At 41.5% G+C, this 16374-nt stretch overlaps 1 protein-coding gene across 4 annotated transcripts in view; it reads left to right on the top strand.

Moving 5' to 3' along the window:
• The window catches only part of ppargc1a (peroxisome proliferator-activated receptor gamma, coactivator 1 alpha), a 725479-nt gene that overhangs the window by 567430 nt on the left and 141675 nt on the right, over nt 1-16374 (top strand). The window contains exon 1 of one of the 4 annotated variants that reach the window (XM_072563446.1): nt 15935-16063. The exons of the other annotated variants lie outside the window; for them this stretch is intronic. Within the exon in view, the coding sequence (XP_072419547.1) occupies nt 16016-16063 (48 nt within the window). The 5' untranslated portion in view covers nt 15935-16015. Of the gene's footprint in view, nt 1-15934; nt 16064-16374 lie in introns of those variants that run through there. 4 annotated transcript variants of the gene reach the window in all.

Below are 16374 nucleotides of genomic sequence, written 5' to 3'. Positions count from 1 at the left end.
ACCCTGAAATTAAGTGTTCTTGATGTATTTCTGATGCCATGTCTCCCTAGAGTGATTATATGTTTTTCATGCTGAATACTTATTTCACAGTTTTGGTAGTGCTTCTGCTGTTTGCTGCTATACTGGAGGGTTTTCCAGTTTTTTGTAGGCAAAATAGAGGATTTAAACCTTCTCCTAGCTAAAATGGAGGGTTCCTACCTTTAATTCCTGTCCTTCACAAGTGAAATAATGAATTCCTACCTTTCTCACCGCTTCCTTGTATAAATCCAACTTTTCCAAGCTTTAATAAATGATTCCCATTTTGATCACAGTTTTACTGCATGACTCCCACTCTGCATAGTTTAAATAAATGATTGTGCCTTTATCACAGCTGTAAAAATCTCCACCTTTTATGCAGCCTTAATAATGTCTCCCATATTTTCTTTTCCCATTAGATTAGGTCTGCTTAGGCTTTTAAACTACTCAATGTTATAACTTTAATTGCTGGGTTTGTGACCTTAGGTCAACATGTTGTCTTGGCTGTTCGCTACCATTTCTGTAGCCATGCCTTGTGCTCATTCACCATGATCTGATCTGTAAGTAGTTTTTTTTAACATTGTTTTTCTAGCCAAGATTACTGCTCCACTTTAAAATTGCCCCAGTCTATCAGGGATTTGAAGCTTTAGTCATGAAGCTTTCGATGTCTGTTAACTCAACATTTAGCAGAGAGTTGGACAACTCCCAAAGATCACCAGCTTACGATGCAGCCTGTATCTGTTTTGGAGTTAATAATTCTTCATAGCCAGGAAATTGCTAACTCTGCTGTTGCAGTGCATCTTTTACCAGGTCTGAAATGTTTTTACCGCTCACGGTGTATTCTTCCTCATTGAGGATTGCTGCAAAGATTTGTTCTGTAGGATTCTTAAATTTTAAGCTCCCTCCAGCTGCTGATATTGCTGTATGAGTATTATGAGTCTGAGGATCTCACACGACTGCTCACCACATGTTGTATAAACAGTCAAATCAAATGTGGACGCCTGCTTACCATGTTCTAGACATAACAATTCAGTATTCTGTACAAACCATCCTCTTTGAATGTAAGAAATTGCAGGGTCTAATTGTCCCTGAATGATAAAGCAAAAACATTTTCTGATCTAACTGGAATGTAGGTAATGAGACGTCATTTATTGTTCATTAGCAATTAGTTGCAGGCCACATTGATATAATGGACATTGATATACAGACTTTGAGGAGGACCAGATGTTTGGTCTCACTTCTCCAAAATTCTTCCAAGTCATTCTGTTCCCTGATGAAGGTGCAGCGCTCCAAAAGCTAGTGCTTCCCAATAAACCTGTTGGACTATAACCTAGTGTTCTGTGATTTTTAACTTTGTCCAGAAATCCATATGATATCATCATTGTGAATGGTGCTTGTGGCACTCCTCCGTATTTAACCCTTTTAGACCCATAAACAATACCTTCTGTAGGTCAACTCCTGCCCTTATATTAAATCCCCTTTAGCCTTCTTTCCTCGTCTACTAACCCATGAAACTACACACCCCACAAAACATTTGGTCTTGGATCCTTCATGATCCTTGAACTCCATGGCTGCTGTTTTGGCATCAGCCATGGACCCATCAGTTGTGCTCCCGAAGAGCCAACCAATCAGATGCTCGATGTTCTTGATTCTCGGTGAATTCTCACTGGTGGTCTTGTTACTGATTTCTTGCCATATGGTCAGGTGGGCCTTTCCTGGAAGAGACAGTGTGGTTCTCCAGCCAGCTGATGAGATCCCTAATAACACAATAATCTGTCCATCATGTCTAAAAGACTGGAATTATTTGATATTGACAAAAGTAAGTTATGAGTGTTCCTTCTTGTTTTGCATGCTTTATGAACATTGAAACTTGGGTTGCGACTATGTAGCATGACAGAACACTGCAAGTCTGGAACCATTTATGAAATGGTTGTTGGCTATTTTTTATGTTGATTTGTTCTCTCAGACATAAGTCTATGCAAAATAGTCACAGACTCACTGTGAGTAAATTTGAAATCAACTTGGAGCAAGTATCTTTTCTGGATACTCATAGGGATTTGAGGAATAAAAGGAAAAAGAATAAGATACTGTTGTCAGAGGGGAGGAAAAATCACTTTGTTTCCAAAAACTTGTCAGAGTGGATATTAGCCACATATTATTTTATATAGCATTGAAGATTGAACACGTTGATATGTTTAGTAATAATTGACTGAGTTAACTACTGCTATCTGAGTCGAATTCCTCCAACGTTCAATATGTTCAGGTCCACAGATGCTGAACTTTGTCTTACGACAAGATTTCTTCAGCTGTGCAGCCTTAATATGCAGCCTCCAAATTGACAGAAAGGATACAAGCCGTAGCTCATTTGTTCATTTGTTTTCAGTAACTGTTTTGTTTTTCAAATAAATTTTTACAGAGGTCAAGAAAAATGCAATACGACAGAGCTAGAAGAAAACAGTGCATCACAAATGGCATTCAGTCCAACCTGGCTGCATTCACTCTGAACAAGCATGATAACTTAGTGCCTTTTGGCTGTTTTATTCCCTATACCCGTGCACATTTCTTCTATATAAGTAATTATTAAATGTCCCCCTGAATGCCTCGTTTGACTGCCTCCACCACACTTTGGCAAATGCATCCAGACTCAAACTATTCATTATGTGAAAGGGATTTTTTTCACATCAGATTTTCTACATTTATACATTACTTTTAATCTATACCCTCTTGTTTTTGAGGCTTTTACACACGAAACAGTTTTGTTCTGTACATTCTATGCAGACCTCTTATGATTTTGAAAATTCCTATCTTCTTACTTTTCTTCTTCAAGGAGAGCAGTCCAATTTCTCCAATCTATCCTCAGAAATAATTTCATGTTTGAAACCATTTCTGTAATCCTCATTGGCAGTCTCTCCAATGTGTTCACATCCTTCCTATAATGTGGTGCCTAAAACAGTACTTCAACTGAAGTCAAAAAAGTTCCTTGTATAAGTTCAGTATGATCTAATTGCTCTTGACTTATAACCCAATTAATAAAGCCTAAGATGTTATATGCCTCTCTGTCCACCTGTCTTGCCACATTCAGTGATCTGCTGTTGCACCCTTTTGGTATTGTACCCTTTCTTTAATATTCTCTGTTTATATGTTTCTGACCAAAATGCATTACTTCACAGTGCTGTGCATTAAACATCATTTGTCAGCCATCCACCCACTCCAACAACTTGTCTGTGACCTTTTGGGGTTCCACAGTTATAAAACATTTTGTACCATCTTTGAAATTGTCCCCTGCCTACCAAGATCCAGATCATTAGTTTAAAGAAAAGCATGGAGGACAATGTGGGCCCCCAGGGATCTGCACTACTAAACTTTCCTTCAGCCCAAAAACATCCATTGTCCATTACTCTCTGTTTCCTTTTACTCCACAAATTATGGATCCATGTTAGTACTGTTACTTTTATTCCATGATACGTAATTTTTCTGACAGTTCTATTGTGTGGTATTGTATCAAATGCCTTTCAAAAGTCCACACATACCATGGAGTGGCATGGTGCTTAGTGGTTAGCATTGCTGCACCAGGGACCTGGGTTTGATTCCACCCTTGGACAACAGTCTGTTTTGAGTTTGCGCATTCTTCCCGTGTCTGTGTGGCTTCTTCAGGGTGCTCCAGTTTCCTTCCCTAGTCCAAAGGTAAATAGACTAGATGGATTGGCCATGCTAAATTGCCCATAGTGTCCAGGGATGCGCAGATTAGGTAGAATAGCCATGGAGAATGCAGATTTGCAGGATTAGGATGGTGGGGCGGGGAATGGGGGGGGGGGGTGGGTCTAGAAGGGATGCTCTTTGGAGGGTCAGTATGGAGCCGATAGGATGAATGGCCTGCTTTCACACTTTAGGGACTCTATGATTATATCATCAGCATTATCTTTATCGACCCTTTCTGTTACCTTTGCAAAAAAAGTCCAGGAAGTTAGTCAAACACAATATAGCCCAAGTTTGGCCCTCCCTAAGCATCTTCACCTTGGTGAGTTTGGAGAAGATTTATAGCTCAGGTTGGGTTCTCAATGTTGGTTTGCTCACTGAGCTGGAAGTATCATTTTCAGACGTTTCATCACCATATCAAGTAACATCATCCGTGAGCCTCCGGTGAAGCACTGGTACTATGGCCCACCTTCTATTTGTGTTAGGTTTCCTTGGGTCAGTTATGTCATTTTCTGTGGTGTTGTTATTTCCTGTGTTGGTGATGTCATTTCCTATTCTTTTTTTTCTCAGAGGGTGATTGATGGGATCCAAGACAATGTGTTTGTTAATAGACTTCTGGTTGTAAATGGAATTCTAGGAATTCTCGGCATGTCTCTGTTTGGCTTGTTCTAGGATGGATGTGTTGTCCCAGTCAAAGTGATATCCTACCTCATCTGTGTGTAAGGATACTAGTGACAGTGGGCCATGTCTTTTTGTGTCTAGTTGATGTTCATGCATCCTGGTGGCAAGTTTTCTGCCTGCTTATCCAATAGAGTGTTTGTTACAGCTCTAGCAAGGTATTTTGTAAATGATGTTCATTTTGCTTGTTGGCTGTATAGGGTATTTTAAGTTCATTAGCTGCTGTTTTAGTGTATTGGTGGGTTTGTGGGTGACCAAGAGATCTCAGTAGTCTGGCAGTCATTTCCAAGAATTCTTTGAGTGGCTAGGGATTTTGGGTGTGTTTTGTCTGCTTGTTTGGGGTTTGTGGCTGAGAAATTGATGGATTATGGTCTTTGGGTACTGTTCTTTTTGAGTATGTGTCCAGGTGATTTTCTTCCACATCTTCACCTTTTACCATGTGACTGCTAATTCTATCAGAATAATTAATTCCAGAAACTTTACCACTGAAATTAAACTGACTGGTCTGTTATTGCTGGTCTTATCCTTACAATCTTTTTGAATAAGGACATAATAACTTCAATTCTCCAGTCCTCTGACACTTCCCCTGAACCTCGAAGACTGAAGATCCACAGGCAATACTTCTGCAATTTCCACTATTGCTTCCTTTGGGATCCTTGGATGCATCCATCTGGTCATGATGCCTTGTCAACTTTAAGTATTGATAACACATTCTTCTCATTAATTTTGACTCTATATACTGACAAAGCCCTCCTCTGCCACCATGGTTTGAGTAGCATTTGCTTCCTTCGCAAAGACAGGTCCAAAGTATTCATTTAATACCACAGCCATGCCTCTTGCCTCCATGTAAATCCCTTTTTGGTCTCTAATTCACCCGACTCCTCCTTTTACTATCCTTTTACTATTGACCTTCCATCATGCAAAACTACTCAATGTGAAAGATAATGACAGTGACCACAGCCAGAGTGGATGCTGAAAATGTCTTGACCTGTGAGGGAGAAGTTGACAAAGCCCACTGATGTGAAGTCCTTGAGAGTGCAAGAATAAAACACACAGACTACGCACTATACAGGATGCAGACCTGCGGGTCCCCTAATCCTTGGCAACCATGAAGCATTGGTGTCTGTGTGCTGTACACTTCTCCAACCCCATCAAATGTATTTAGCACCAACACGTTTGCACAAAGAGGCCAGGGAATTGATAGTGATGTTTGACCAAGAGGAGCAATGGTGCCAATAAAACCAATTTCCCTATATACACCTTGTTTAATTTCCTTCACAGGCTGCAGTAGGGTCTCATCAATAAACATAAATCTATGGTACATCAGATACAGACATGAAGTTAATCATCACACTAGCACACTTACAGTCAAGGTGAGTCTGAGACTCAAACAAACAGATGTAATACTTGTGCAAGTATGATACTTTACATACAGTATGCTGCTACACATGCCATCAAACAATGTTCTGTCTTAAGCTGTGTAAGTGCAGCTGTTCCAATGTTCCACACACAGTGATTTGGATTGGCATGCAATTATAGCATTGACATCTAGTTCTAGAAGTTGCAGCCCACGCAGCTGGTAAGAAAATTAAAGGGAATGTTGCCCTCAAAAAAATTTTTCTTTCTTTCCCTGTATCTCAGTATTGTCACAGTATTTGCAGCTAAGGTGGAGGAAGCCTGACAGTGGAATTGTTGGCCCATTGATTGGGTGATCTTGGTAGCATTTTTTGTGTGGGCAGCCCAGACATGCTGAGGGTCTTGCAAATGCATCCTCCTTGCGTTGAACTTCCAAAGGTTGAATGGGGTCAGAAAGGGTAGAGGTCCAAGAAATTCAATAGTGTCCTGAGTGGCCTGTGTCCAGTGTGTGCTCCAGGTAGGTGTCACCACGAACCCTCCTCTTTCTCCTTTTGAGGAATGGTGTGGAGTTCATGTCATGTTCTACATCCGCCATGGTGATTCTTTGGTCATGAGGATCAGTAACTGGGCCAACAAAGTGTAAGTGAATGCATAAATCCAGCAGACTCTGAGGCTACTGACCTGACCCTCTATGTAAGCTGTCAACCTGTCCAGGGAGGCAACTAGATGATTACATGCTTGAGACAGCTGGGTCTCCATAGCTACACTTCCTCCAGACTACCTCCTGGGTAATAAGGACCATTATCACCCTCGTTCCTGTCTGCAGTTTTTGTTCCCCTCTAGGTACTTGCACAAAATTCCTGACTGTTGTTGTCACAGGGTCCTCTCCTCCATTGGTGGCTGGTCTCCGGCAGTCTTTCGGAGTCTGGGACATTTTTGTTCTGGGCCAACCACAGATCTGTCACAGTGAGGTGTTCACCAGCTTGTACTCCCAAAGTGTTTCACTGTGACTTTCCAACCAAGATTCAATATCTGAGCTGATAAGGGATGCAGAAGGCAGCTTTGACAATGCTTCCTCTCAGGCCTTGAAACTCTTTCTCAGAGACCAAGTAAGTGGTTTTTTGCGGAGTGTGCGGTTTCTCCACAAAGCCTATGGACAACCTGCTGGTACTTGCGAAACACAAGAGATAGAAGTCATTCTGACCATAGAGTCAGAGGCATAGAGATGTACAGGATGGAAACAGACCATTCAGTCCAACTCATCCATGCCAACCAGATATTCTAACCTAATCTAGTTCCATTTGCCAGCACTTGGCCCATATCCCTCTAAACCCTTCTTATTCATATACCCTTCCAGATTCCTTTTAAATGTTGTAATTGTACCAGCCTCCACCACTTTCTCTGGCAGCTCATTCCATACACGCACCACCCTCTGTGAAAATGTCGCCCCTTAGGTCCCTTTTAATTTTTTCCCCTCTCACCCTAAACATATGCCATCTAGTTCTGGACTGCCCCAACCCAAGACCTTGTCTATTTACCCTACCTCTGCCCCTCATGATTTTATGAACCTTTATAAGGTCACCCTTCAGCCTCTGAGGAAACCAATGGTTGGAAATGGTGTATCATGAATGACTCAGAAGGTGAAAAAGGGGGTTGCAATATTTTCTCAGTTGGTGGGACGTGGATGTCTTGGCATCCCCAGAGCAACAGTCCTGATCCTCTACTGTTGGCACTCCTGCACCATTCATGCTCTTTCCACCCTGCTTTTTTCTCCTGGAATGAGAGGAGAGGAGTGATTTAATGAGATGAAAATGGGTAGCACACCTGTTAGTGTTGTTGCAGTTGGTCAAAAGGTGGTGATAAATCCTGGACAAGTGAGTATCAGCACAGAGGCCATGCAGTCATAATGGTGTGAGAAGTTGGGGGAGTGAGAGCGAGTAGGGAAGATGTTGTGGGGTATAGTAAGAGTAGCAGAGTGGAGACTTGTTAGGAGCAATAGCAGAGACAGAGAGAATATAAGGTCATAGACAGAAGGGCCTGTCACTTACATGACAGATTGTAGGCATTATTGACCTTCGTGCATCAGTTCTGGCTGTTTCTCCAGATTTTGGAGACTGCAGTGAGTTGACCAGTTTCCAGGGTCTGATGTTATGATCTTATTCCTCCAGGAAATGGACACACCTCCATTACTCCATCCACTAGGACATGCAGGTCCCTGTCAGAAGATCACAGTACTATTTTCTCCCTCTCCTACATGTTTAGAATGACTGTCCATCATTGAGCTGAGCAGCTTTGGATTGCTAGTATTCATTTGGGTGCATAACAAACTTTAAATATGGCTTAGGCACCAGGGATGGTGACGTTTTGACAAATATTTGCTGAATTGCTGTTTGTCCTTGGAACAGCAAGTGGTGACATGTGGCTAGAATCAAGCAAAAAAGGTGCCATGGAATAGAAAAGGTTTTTGATAAGGTGGATTTGGTAGGATGTAGCAAGAGATCACACTCAGTATTGTGGTGAGAAACCCTTCGTGAAACTTGACAAAACTGACACTTGGCCAAAAGTTTATACAATTCAGTCCCTTTTGCCCATTTTAAAGAAAGATTAACTTTGTTGAAAAAATATGTTATAACTCTATATCTGTGACAGCAGGCCCGGGACAGCCTTTACTTTGAATTCTGAGTTTCTCTTGATTCAGATTGGCTAGGCAATATCAAGCAGCTTACTGATGAAATAGATTTCATTTTCAAACCACTGCACCATTCAATGTAACTCATAGGTACATCCTGGCTGTGGAGGGGTGTTTCAAGGTTGGCAAGTGTTTAAGCTTCCACAGGTGATTAGAGGGGATAAGGTAATAATTAGGAGTCATGATGATTCAGTGGAGTAAAGGGTTGGGGAGGAAGCCATAGGAGTGGCAGGCTACTGTAGATTATAGAAAGGAGAAAGTTGATTGGAAGGAGTTGCGGGAAGGCGATCAGGAAAAGCTTGAGGTTCCAGTTGTCACAGAGGATTTATTGTGTCAAGACGACAGATGGAATGTGGGGTTGGGCTGACCATGGTAGGTAATCTGGATGGGGAGAGAATGAATGAATTTAGAGGAGGCCAAAGTGAGGACTGCAGATGCCAGAGATTAGTGTCAAGATCAGGGTGGTGCTGGAAATGCACAGCAGGTCAGGCAGCATCCGAGGAACAGGAAAGTTCTGATGTCGATTTTTCCTGTTACTTGGATGTTGCCTGACCTGCTGTGCATTTTCAGCACCACTCTAATCATGAAGTTAGAGGATCCAGGATTGGGCAGCAATTGAGAGGATGGAGATTAATGTAAGAATGAAAGTGGTCAGTGTGGGGAAAAAGTAATGATGAAGAGATGTAGAGGTGATTATTGGAGGAAAGGTAACCTGGAGGGATGTGGGATCTAGAGACATAGAGAGAACCCAGAGAGAATTGAGGATCCAGAGCATGGCAAACAATCAGGAATAGGGAGATAGCCACCAGGATAAGTGTAAATAATCAGGAGGGTGTAGAGGCATTTGGAGAAGCTATCTGGAAGTGAAAGATTTGTGGAGAGATGACTGTTTGGAGGTGGAAGAGATCTGGAGGACAGGAAGCAATGATTATGCTGGATTTGGGAGATTATAAGGAAAGCAATTATGAAGAAAGAGACAATCAAAAGGCAATTGGGCAGTTAAAGCCAAGTTGGTGCCAAGAACCATTTTCAAGATTGCTATAAATCTTGAGTGTTTATCTTTATGGTGGAGGCCTCCAAGAGTACTTTGAAAAACAGTTAAATTTCACTGCATGTAAACTTGGGGCTATTGAAATTAGTCTAATGTCAGGCAGATGGCTCACTGCTTGTACTTTATTAAGAAGGAAGTTAATATTTCTAAAATAGCCACATTCAATACTTAGAGTTGGAAAGTGTGGTGCTGGAAAAAGCACAGCAGTTCAGGTAACATCGAAGGAGGCAGGTGAGTCAACATTTTGAGCATTAACTTGCTGTGCTTTTTCCAGGGTCACACTTTTTGACTCTGACTCTCCAGCATCTTGCAGTCCTTACTTTCTCCTATATTCAATACTTAGGTACTGCGTTCAGTTCTGATCCCTTCTGTAGGAAGGATGTTGTGAAATTTGAAAGTATTCAGAAGATATTTACAAGGGATGTTGCCAGGGCTGAAAAGTTTGAGCTATGGGGAAAGGTTGAATGGGCTGGGCTCTTTTCCCTGCAGTATGAGGGGGTGACCTTATAGAGGTTTATAAAATCATGAGGGTATAGATAGAATGAATAGCCAAGATCTTCACTGCAGAGTAGCGGAGTCCAGAACTAGAAGGCATAGGTTTAAGGTGAGAGGGAAAAGATTTAAAGGGGACCTGAAGAGTAGCTTTTTCACACAGAGGGTGGTGCATGTATGGAATGAGCTGTCAGAGGAAGTGTGGAAGCTGGTATAATTACAAAACTTAAAATGCATCTGAATGGGTATGTGAATAGTAAGGGTTTAGCCAGGTATGGACAAATGCTGGCAAATGGGACTAGATTAATTTAAGATATCTGGTGGGCATGGATGAATTGGACTGAAGGGTCTATTTCCATACTGTACGTCTCTATGATTCTATGACACTATCTGCCATATGCTTGTTAAGTGGATGTTGTCTAAGATTAGAGTCTAATTTCATATGGCCTCCACATGATTTCTGCTGTGAGAACTTGACTGACATGGTCAATTTAATATGTCAAAGACTGCCAGGAAGAATCCATATTTTGCAACTGAAGGCAAAACTTTTCAGTCACAGTTGGGATAAGTGCAGAATCTAGCAGGCTTAGAAATGTCCAACAAAGATAGGTCTGCCAGTTTGGTAACTAACTTTAAAATATTATTTTATTAAATTTCAGCATTGATGGAAAGGTCAGCATTTGTTATTCATTCCTAATTGACTTTAAGAAGGTGTTAATGAGTTGCCTTCTTAAAGTACTGCAATCCAGTAGACATAGGGTACATCCAAGGTAATGTTAAGAAGGGAGATCTAACATTTTGACTCAGTGACCATGAAGGAATGATGACACAGTTCCAAACCAGGATAGTGTGAGACTTGGAAGGAAAACTGGCAAATGGTGGTATTACCATGTGTTTCCTTCACTTGTCCTTCAAGATGGTAATGGTTAGGAGTTTGGAAGGTGCTGTCAAAATAGTTTTGCCAAGTTGCTGCAGTGCATCTTGTAGATACACACTTCAACCATAGTATGCTCATAATTGACAGAATTAATGTTTACGTTGTTGAGTGGAGTTAAGAATACAGGGAGAACTAGCCATTTGGATGCAGAACTGGCTCAAAGGAAGAAGACAGCGAGTAGTGGTGGAGGGTTATTTTTAAGACTGGAGGCCTGTGACCAGTGGAATGCCACAAGGATCAGTGCTGGGTCCTCTACTTTTTGTCATTTACATAAATGATTTGGATGTAAGCATAAGAGATACAGTTAGTAAGTTTGCAGGTGACACCAAAATTGGAGGTGTCGTGGACAGTGAAGAGGGTTACCTCAGAATACAACAGGATCTTGACCAGATGGGCTAATGGGCTGACAAGTGGCAGATGAAATTTAATTCAGATAAATACGAGATGCTGCATTTGGGAAAGCAAATCTTAGCAGGACTTATACACTTAATGGTAAGGTCCTAGGGAGTGTTGCTGAACAAAGAGACCTTGGAGTGCAGGATCATAGGTCCATGAAAGTGGAGTAGCAGGTCAATAGGATAGTGAAGAAGGCGTTTGGTATGCCTTCCTTTATTGGTCAGAGTATTGAGTACAGGAGTTGGGAGGTCATGTTGCAGCTGTACAGGACATTGGTTAGGCCACTGTTGGAATATTGTGCGCAATTCTGGTCTCCTTCCTATCAGAAAGATGTTGTGAAACTTGAAATGGTTCAGATTCACAAGGATGTTGCCAGGGTTGGAAGATTTGAGCTATAGGGAGAGGCTGAACAGGCTAGGGCTGTTTTCCCTGGAGTGTCAGAGGCTGAGGGGTGACATTTGTGGGCGGCACGGTGGCACAGTGGTTAGCACTGCTGCCTCACAGCGCCGGAGACCCGGGTTCAATTCCCGCCTCAGGCGACTGACTGTGTGGAGTTTGCACGTTCTCCCTGTGTCTGCGTGGGTTTCCTCCGGGTGCTCCGGTTTCCTCCCACAGTCCAAAAAATGTGCAGGTCAGGTGAATTGGCTATGCTAAATTGCCCGTAGTGTTAGGTAAGGGGTAGATGTAGATGTAGGGGTATGGGTGGGTTACGCTTCGGCGGGGCGGTGTGGACTTGTTGGGCCAAAGGGCCTGTTTCCACACTGTAAGTAATCTAATCTAATCTAATCTAAAAATTATAGAGGTTTACAAAATTATGAGGGGCATGGATAGGGTAAATAGGCAAAGTCTTTTCCCTGGGGTGGGAGAGTCCAGAATTAGAGGGCATAGGTTTAGGGTGAGAAGGGAAAGATATAAAAGAGACCTACAGGGCAACATTTTCACACAGAGGGTGGTACGTGCATGGAATGAGCTTCCAGAGGGAGTTGTGGAGGCTGGTATAATTGCAACATTTAAGAGGCATTTGGATGGGTATATGAATAGGAAGGGTTTGGAGGGATATGGGCCGGGTGCTGGCAGGTGGGACTAGATTGGGTTGGGATATTTGGCTGGCATGGACGGGTTGGACCGAAGGGTCTGTTTCCATGCTGTACATCTCTATGACTCTATGACTGTAAGATAAGTGGCTGGTTTGTCCTGGATTGTCTTGAGAATTTTGAGTTTTGGTAGAAATGCACTCATCCAGGCCAGTGGAAAGTATACTGATTTGTGTCTTGTCAATTTTGGACTGACTTTGTGAAGCATTAAATGAGTTACTCACAGCAGATTTCCCAGCCTCTGACCTGTTATCATAGGCACATCATTTATATGATTTGTCCAGTTATGTTTTTGTACAATGTGAACCCATTGGGTATTGATAGTGGTTGATTTGCAATGGGAATGCTGTTGAATTTCAAAGGGAAAAAGTTATTCTGTATTGCTGGAAATGGTCATTACCTTGTACTTGTGTTACCTTTAAGTGAAAAAGCTGAATATTGTCCAGAACTTCCTGTATACAGTCTGTTCTGATATAACACAATAGTTCTATTCCCATGCGATTTCACATTTTAATAAATTTGCAGCACCATTTAAACGAATGGGTCTGGAATCATATTAAGCCAATACAGGTAAGGAAAGTTTGCGTTCTACAAATAATGATCTAAATTCTTCAGTCACATTATAGCCAATTTGCATTAAAGAAACGTGCGTTACAGCAGAGCCGACTGCATGATTAGGAACTGCAATAAGTGAAGAGTCACATATGGTACTGATTGTGCAAGCATCAACAAACACCTCCTCTTCTGACTTTAGGATGCAAGGATGATTGATGAAAAAGTTAAAGATGTTTGGGCCCAGGACTTACCTCAAAGAATTCTTGCAGTAATGTCCATGCCCTGGGTTAATTAGGAATCGAGCAACCTCAACCATCTTATTTTATGATAGCTATAGCATCAACCATTGGAGAATTATTTTTTGATCCCCATTGACTTCAGTTTTGTTGAGGCTCCTTCCTATTGCTTGATCAAATTTTACTTCATTCTTTAATGGGATTTGGGTTTTACTGGCAAGGCTAGCATTTATTGCCCATACCATGAACAAAGTGACTTGCAAGGCCTTTTCAGAAGGCAGTCAAAAGTCAATCATATTGCTGCGTCCTTGGAATTGCAGGTTGAAAAGACTGATGGCAGATTTCCTTTCCTAAAGTACATTAGTGAACTGGATGGGTTTTTGTAACAATAAATAATAGTTGCCATGGTCGTCATTAATCATAGTAGCTTTCAACTCCCATATTTAATCATATTGCATTTAAATTCCACCAGCTATGATAGTGGGGTTTGAAAACACATGCCAAAGCATTAGCCTGAACCTCTGGATTACTAGTGCAGTGGCATTGTCACTTTGCCACTGTCTCCTTAATGACAAGGGCAGTCACTTTCGCCTCATATCTTGGATCATGTTCTTTTGTTCCATGTTTGCACAAAGGTTGTAATTCAGTCTGGAACCAAATGGCCTCGGTGAAACCCAAACAGTCAGTGAGCAAGTTATCACTGTGTAAGTGCCACCTAATAGTATTTTAGACCTTCTATAATGTTGCTAATGATTGAGAATAGCTTGAGGAGGTGCTAATTGGCTGAATTGTTTACAAGAGGTACCTGGGTAATTATCCACATTGTCTGGTAGATGCCAATGTTGCAGCTTTTTTGGAAAACGTCTCGTCAAAGTTACAAATGATTCCAGAGCCCAAGTCTTCAATGCTGAAACTGGGTTGGTATCAAGGCCATAGCCTTTGCAGTATTAGTGCTCGTAGTTGTTTCTTAATATAACATGAAATTAATCAAATTGACTGAAGCCTGTTATGGGGACCTCTGGAGAAGACCGAGTCAGGTTATCCATTTTGCATTTCTGGCATTTTGCAGATATTAAACTTCGGCCCAACAAGTCCACACCGCCCCGCCGAAGCACAACCCACCTATACCCCTACATCTACCCCTTACCTAACACTACGGGCAATTTAGCATGGCCAATTCACCTGACCTGCACATCTTTGGACTGTGGGAGGAAACCGGAGCACCCGGAGGAAACCCACGCAGACACGGGGAGAACGTGCAAACTCCACACAGAGAGTCGCCTGAGGCGGGAATTGAACCCGGGTCTCCGGCGCTGTGAGGCAGCAGTGCTAACCACTGTGCCACCGTGCCGCCCACTAACCTTGTGAGTTAAAGGCTATTGAGACATATTGTTTCAGGCTAACTAGAAAAGTCCAGTTCAGAATTGTTAAATCAGCTTTGGAAATGTTAAGTCTTTGGCCTGCCATCCTTAATTGGACACCAAGTTTGCCCCTTATCAATAATCAGCCAGTTTGGGGAAATCACTTCATCAGACATTTTTCAGGTTTATGACCAATATCTTGGTCTGTACCTAAGGCAGATTTCTGCTCTTTTGGATGCAGAGGTTAATGTCCTTACTTACTAGAATCATACTAGAATGCTTTCTTACTAGAATGCTTACAGAAGCATTAATGGTTTTTTTTCACATTGATTAAAATAAAATCTTGTTTATATTTGAAATCCATGCCAATTTCACAAAATCATAATGTAATTCTGCACCTTTCTATTTTGACTGTCAACACAGATGATATTGTTGTATTGTTTCTATGCGTGTAGGTTATTGCGAAAGTAAAGGCTTAGGTAATTTTCAATGTATCAAATCTTTCTGAAAATTCAGTTTTGTCCTTCATTCAGCTTAGAAAAAACTAAAACATTTTATTTATTGTGATGATTTCAGTACTGTATTGCAGTTTCTTGGAACTTCAACATTTGTATGGTTTATAATTCAGAAAATGAAGTGGAAGAAAATTAGTCAGAGTTTCAAATTGTGTAATCCTTGCAAATGCTTAAAGAGTTTGATTTCTTTCAGGGTGACTCAGTGGTTAGCACTACTGCCTCACAGCGCCAGGAACCCAGGTTTGATTCCAGCCTCAGACTGTGTGGAGTTTGCACATTCTTCCCATGTCTACATGGATTTCGTCCCACAGTCCAAAGATGTGCAGGTTAAGTGATTGGCCATGCTAAATTGCCCCTAGTGTTCAGGAATGCATAGGCTAGGCGCATTAGTCAGGGGCAAATATAGAGTAGGGGAACGGGTCTGGAGGGTCCATGTGGACTTGTTGGGCCGAAGGGCCTGTTTCCACACTGTAGGGATTCTAATTCTTGTAAAATTCTATTTTCTAATAAATTAAGAAAACAATTTTAGACTATGAAATAGTATTTAACCTCATGTCATTTAAGACTCTTCCAACAAGATTTAAAAAAAAATGTCATTATCATTTAATTTCTTTAATTGGCAGAATTGTTATAAAGACGTGGTTCCTAAAGTGGAATTTAATCACAGCACGGGACTAAAGATTCAAAGGTTGAGTAGTTTAAAGATTTACTGTACTTAACTGTAGCTCCACCCTCTTAGACGTCATTGGTGTTATCATGGAATAGTGCCTCTGACTGACAGCACTAACTCCTTTTAATAACCTTGTCATGTGACACTGAACAGTAGCGTTAGTGTAGTAGTAAGACAGGTGCCTTCAGTTCAATTTCAGTAAGGGGCCAGCACCCCACATGTGTGCCTGCTGTGTGTGCCTGTGGACTTATTGAGATTTTAAGGCATAAACTGAATGGAGTGGGACAGGTGCAACCAAGACTTTGAGTGGACTGAAACAGAGGTGAGCTGTGGTATAATTCACTGATCTTTTCATCAGTAGTGAGTATAAACGAACTTATGTCTAAATAAATAAGGAATGCTGTTTGAAAGAGTATTCACCTGAGCCTCAATTTGCTTCAAACTTGTTTTCCCAGTAAATGATTGAGACAATGTTACACACAAGCTCTTTTCATTATCTTCTGTGAGAGGAGCTAGCTTTACTGATCCTTTTTTAAAAACTTGCCTAAAAACTTTTGTATAACCTTGCACTATGATAAGCAGGCAGAAATTTTATCTTAGATTTTATCTGTCTCTTTCATTTGGAAAGCAGCC

Source organism: Chiloscyllium punctatum, chromosome 1 (genome assembly GCF_047496795.1).
Source record: "Chiloscyllium punctatum isolate Juve2018m chromosome 1, sChiPun1.3, whole genome shotgun sequence".
Lineage (NCBI taxonomy): Eukaryota > Metazoa > Chordata > Chondrichthyes > Orectolobiformes > Hemiscylliidae > Chiloscyllium > Chiloscyllium punctatum.
Note: the sequence above shows the minus strand (reverse complement) of the source record. Positions and strands in the feature narration are given on the sequence as shown.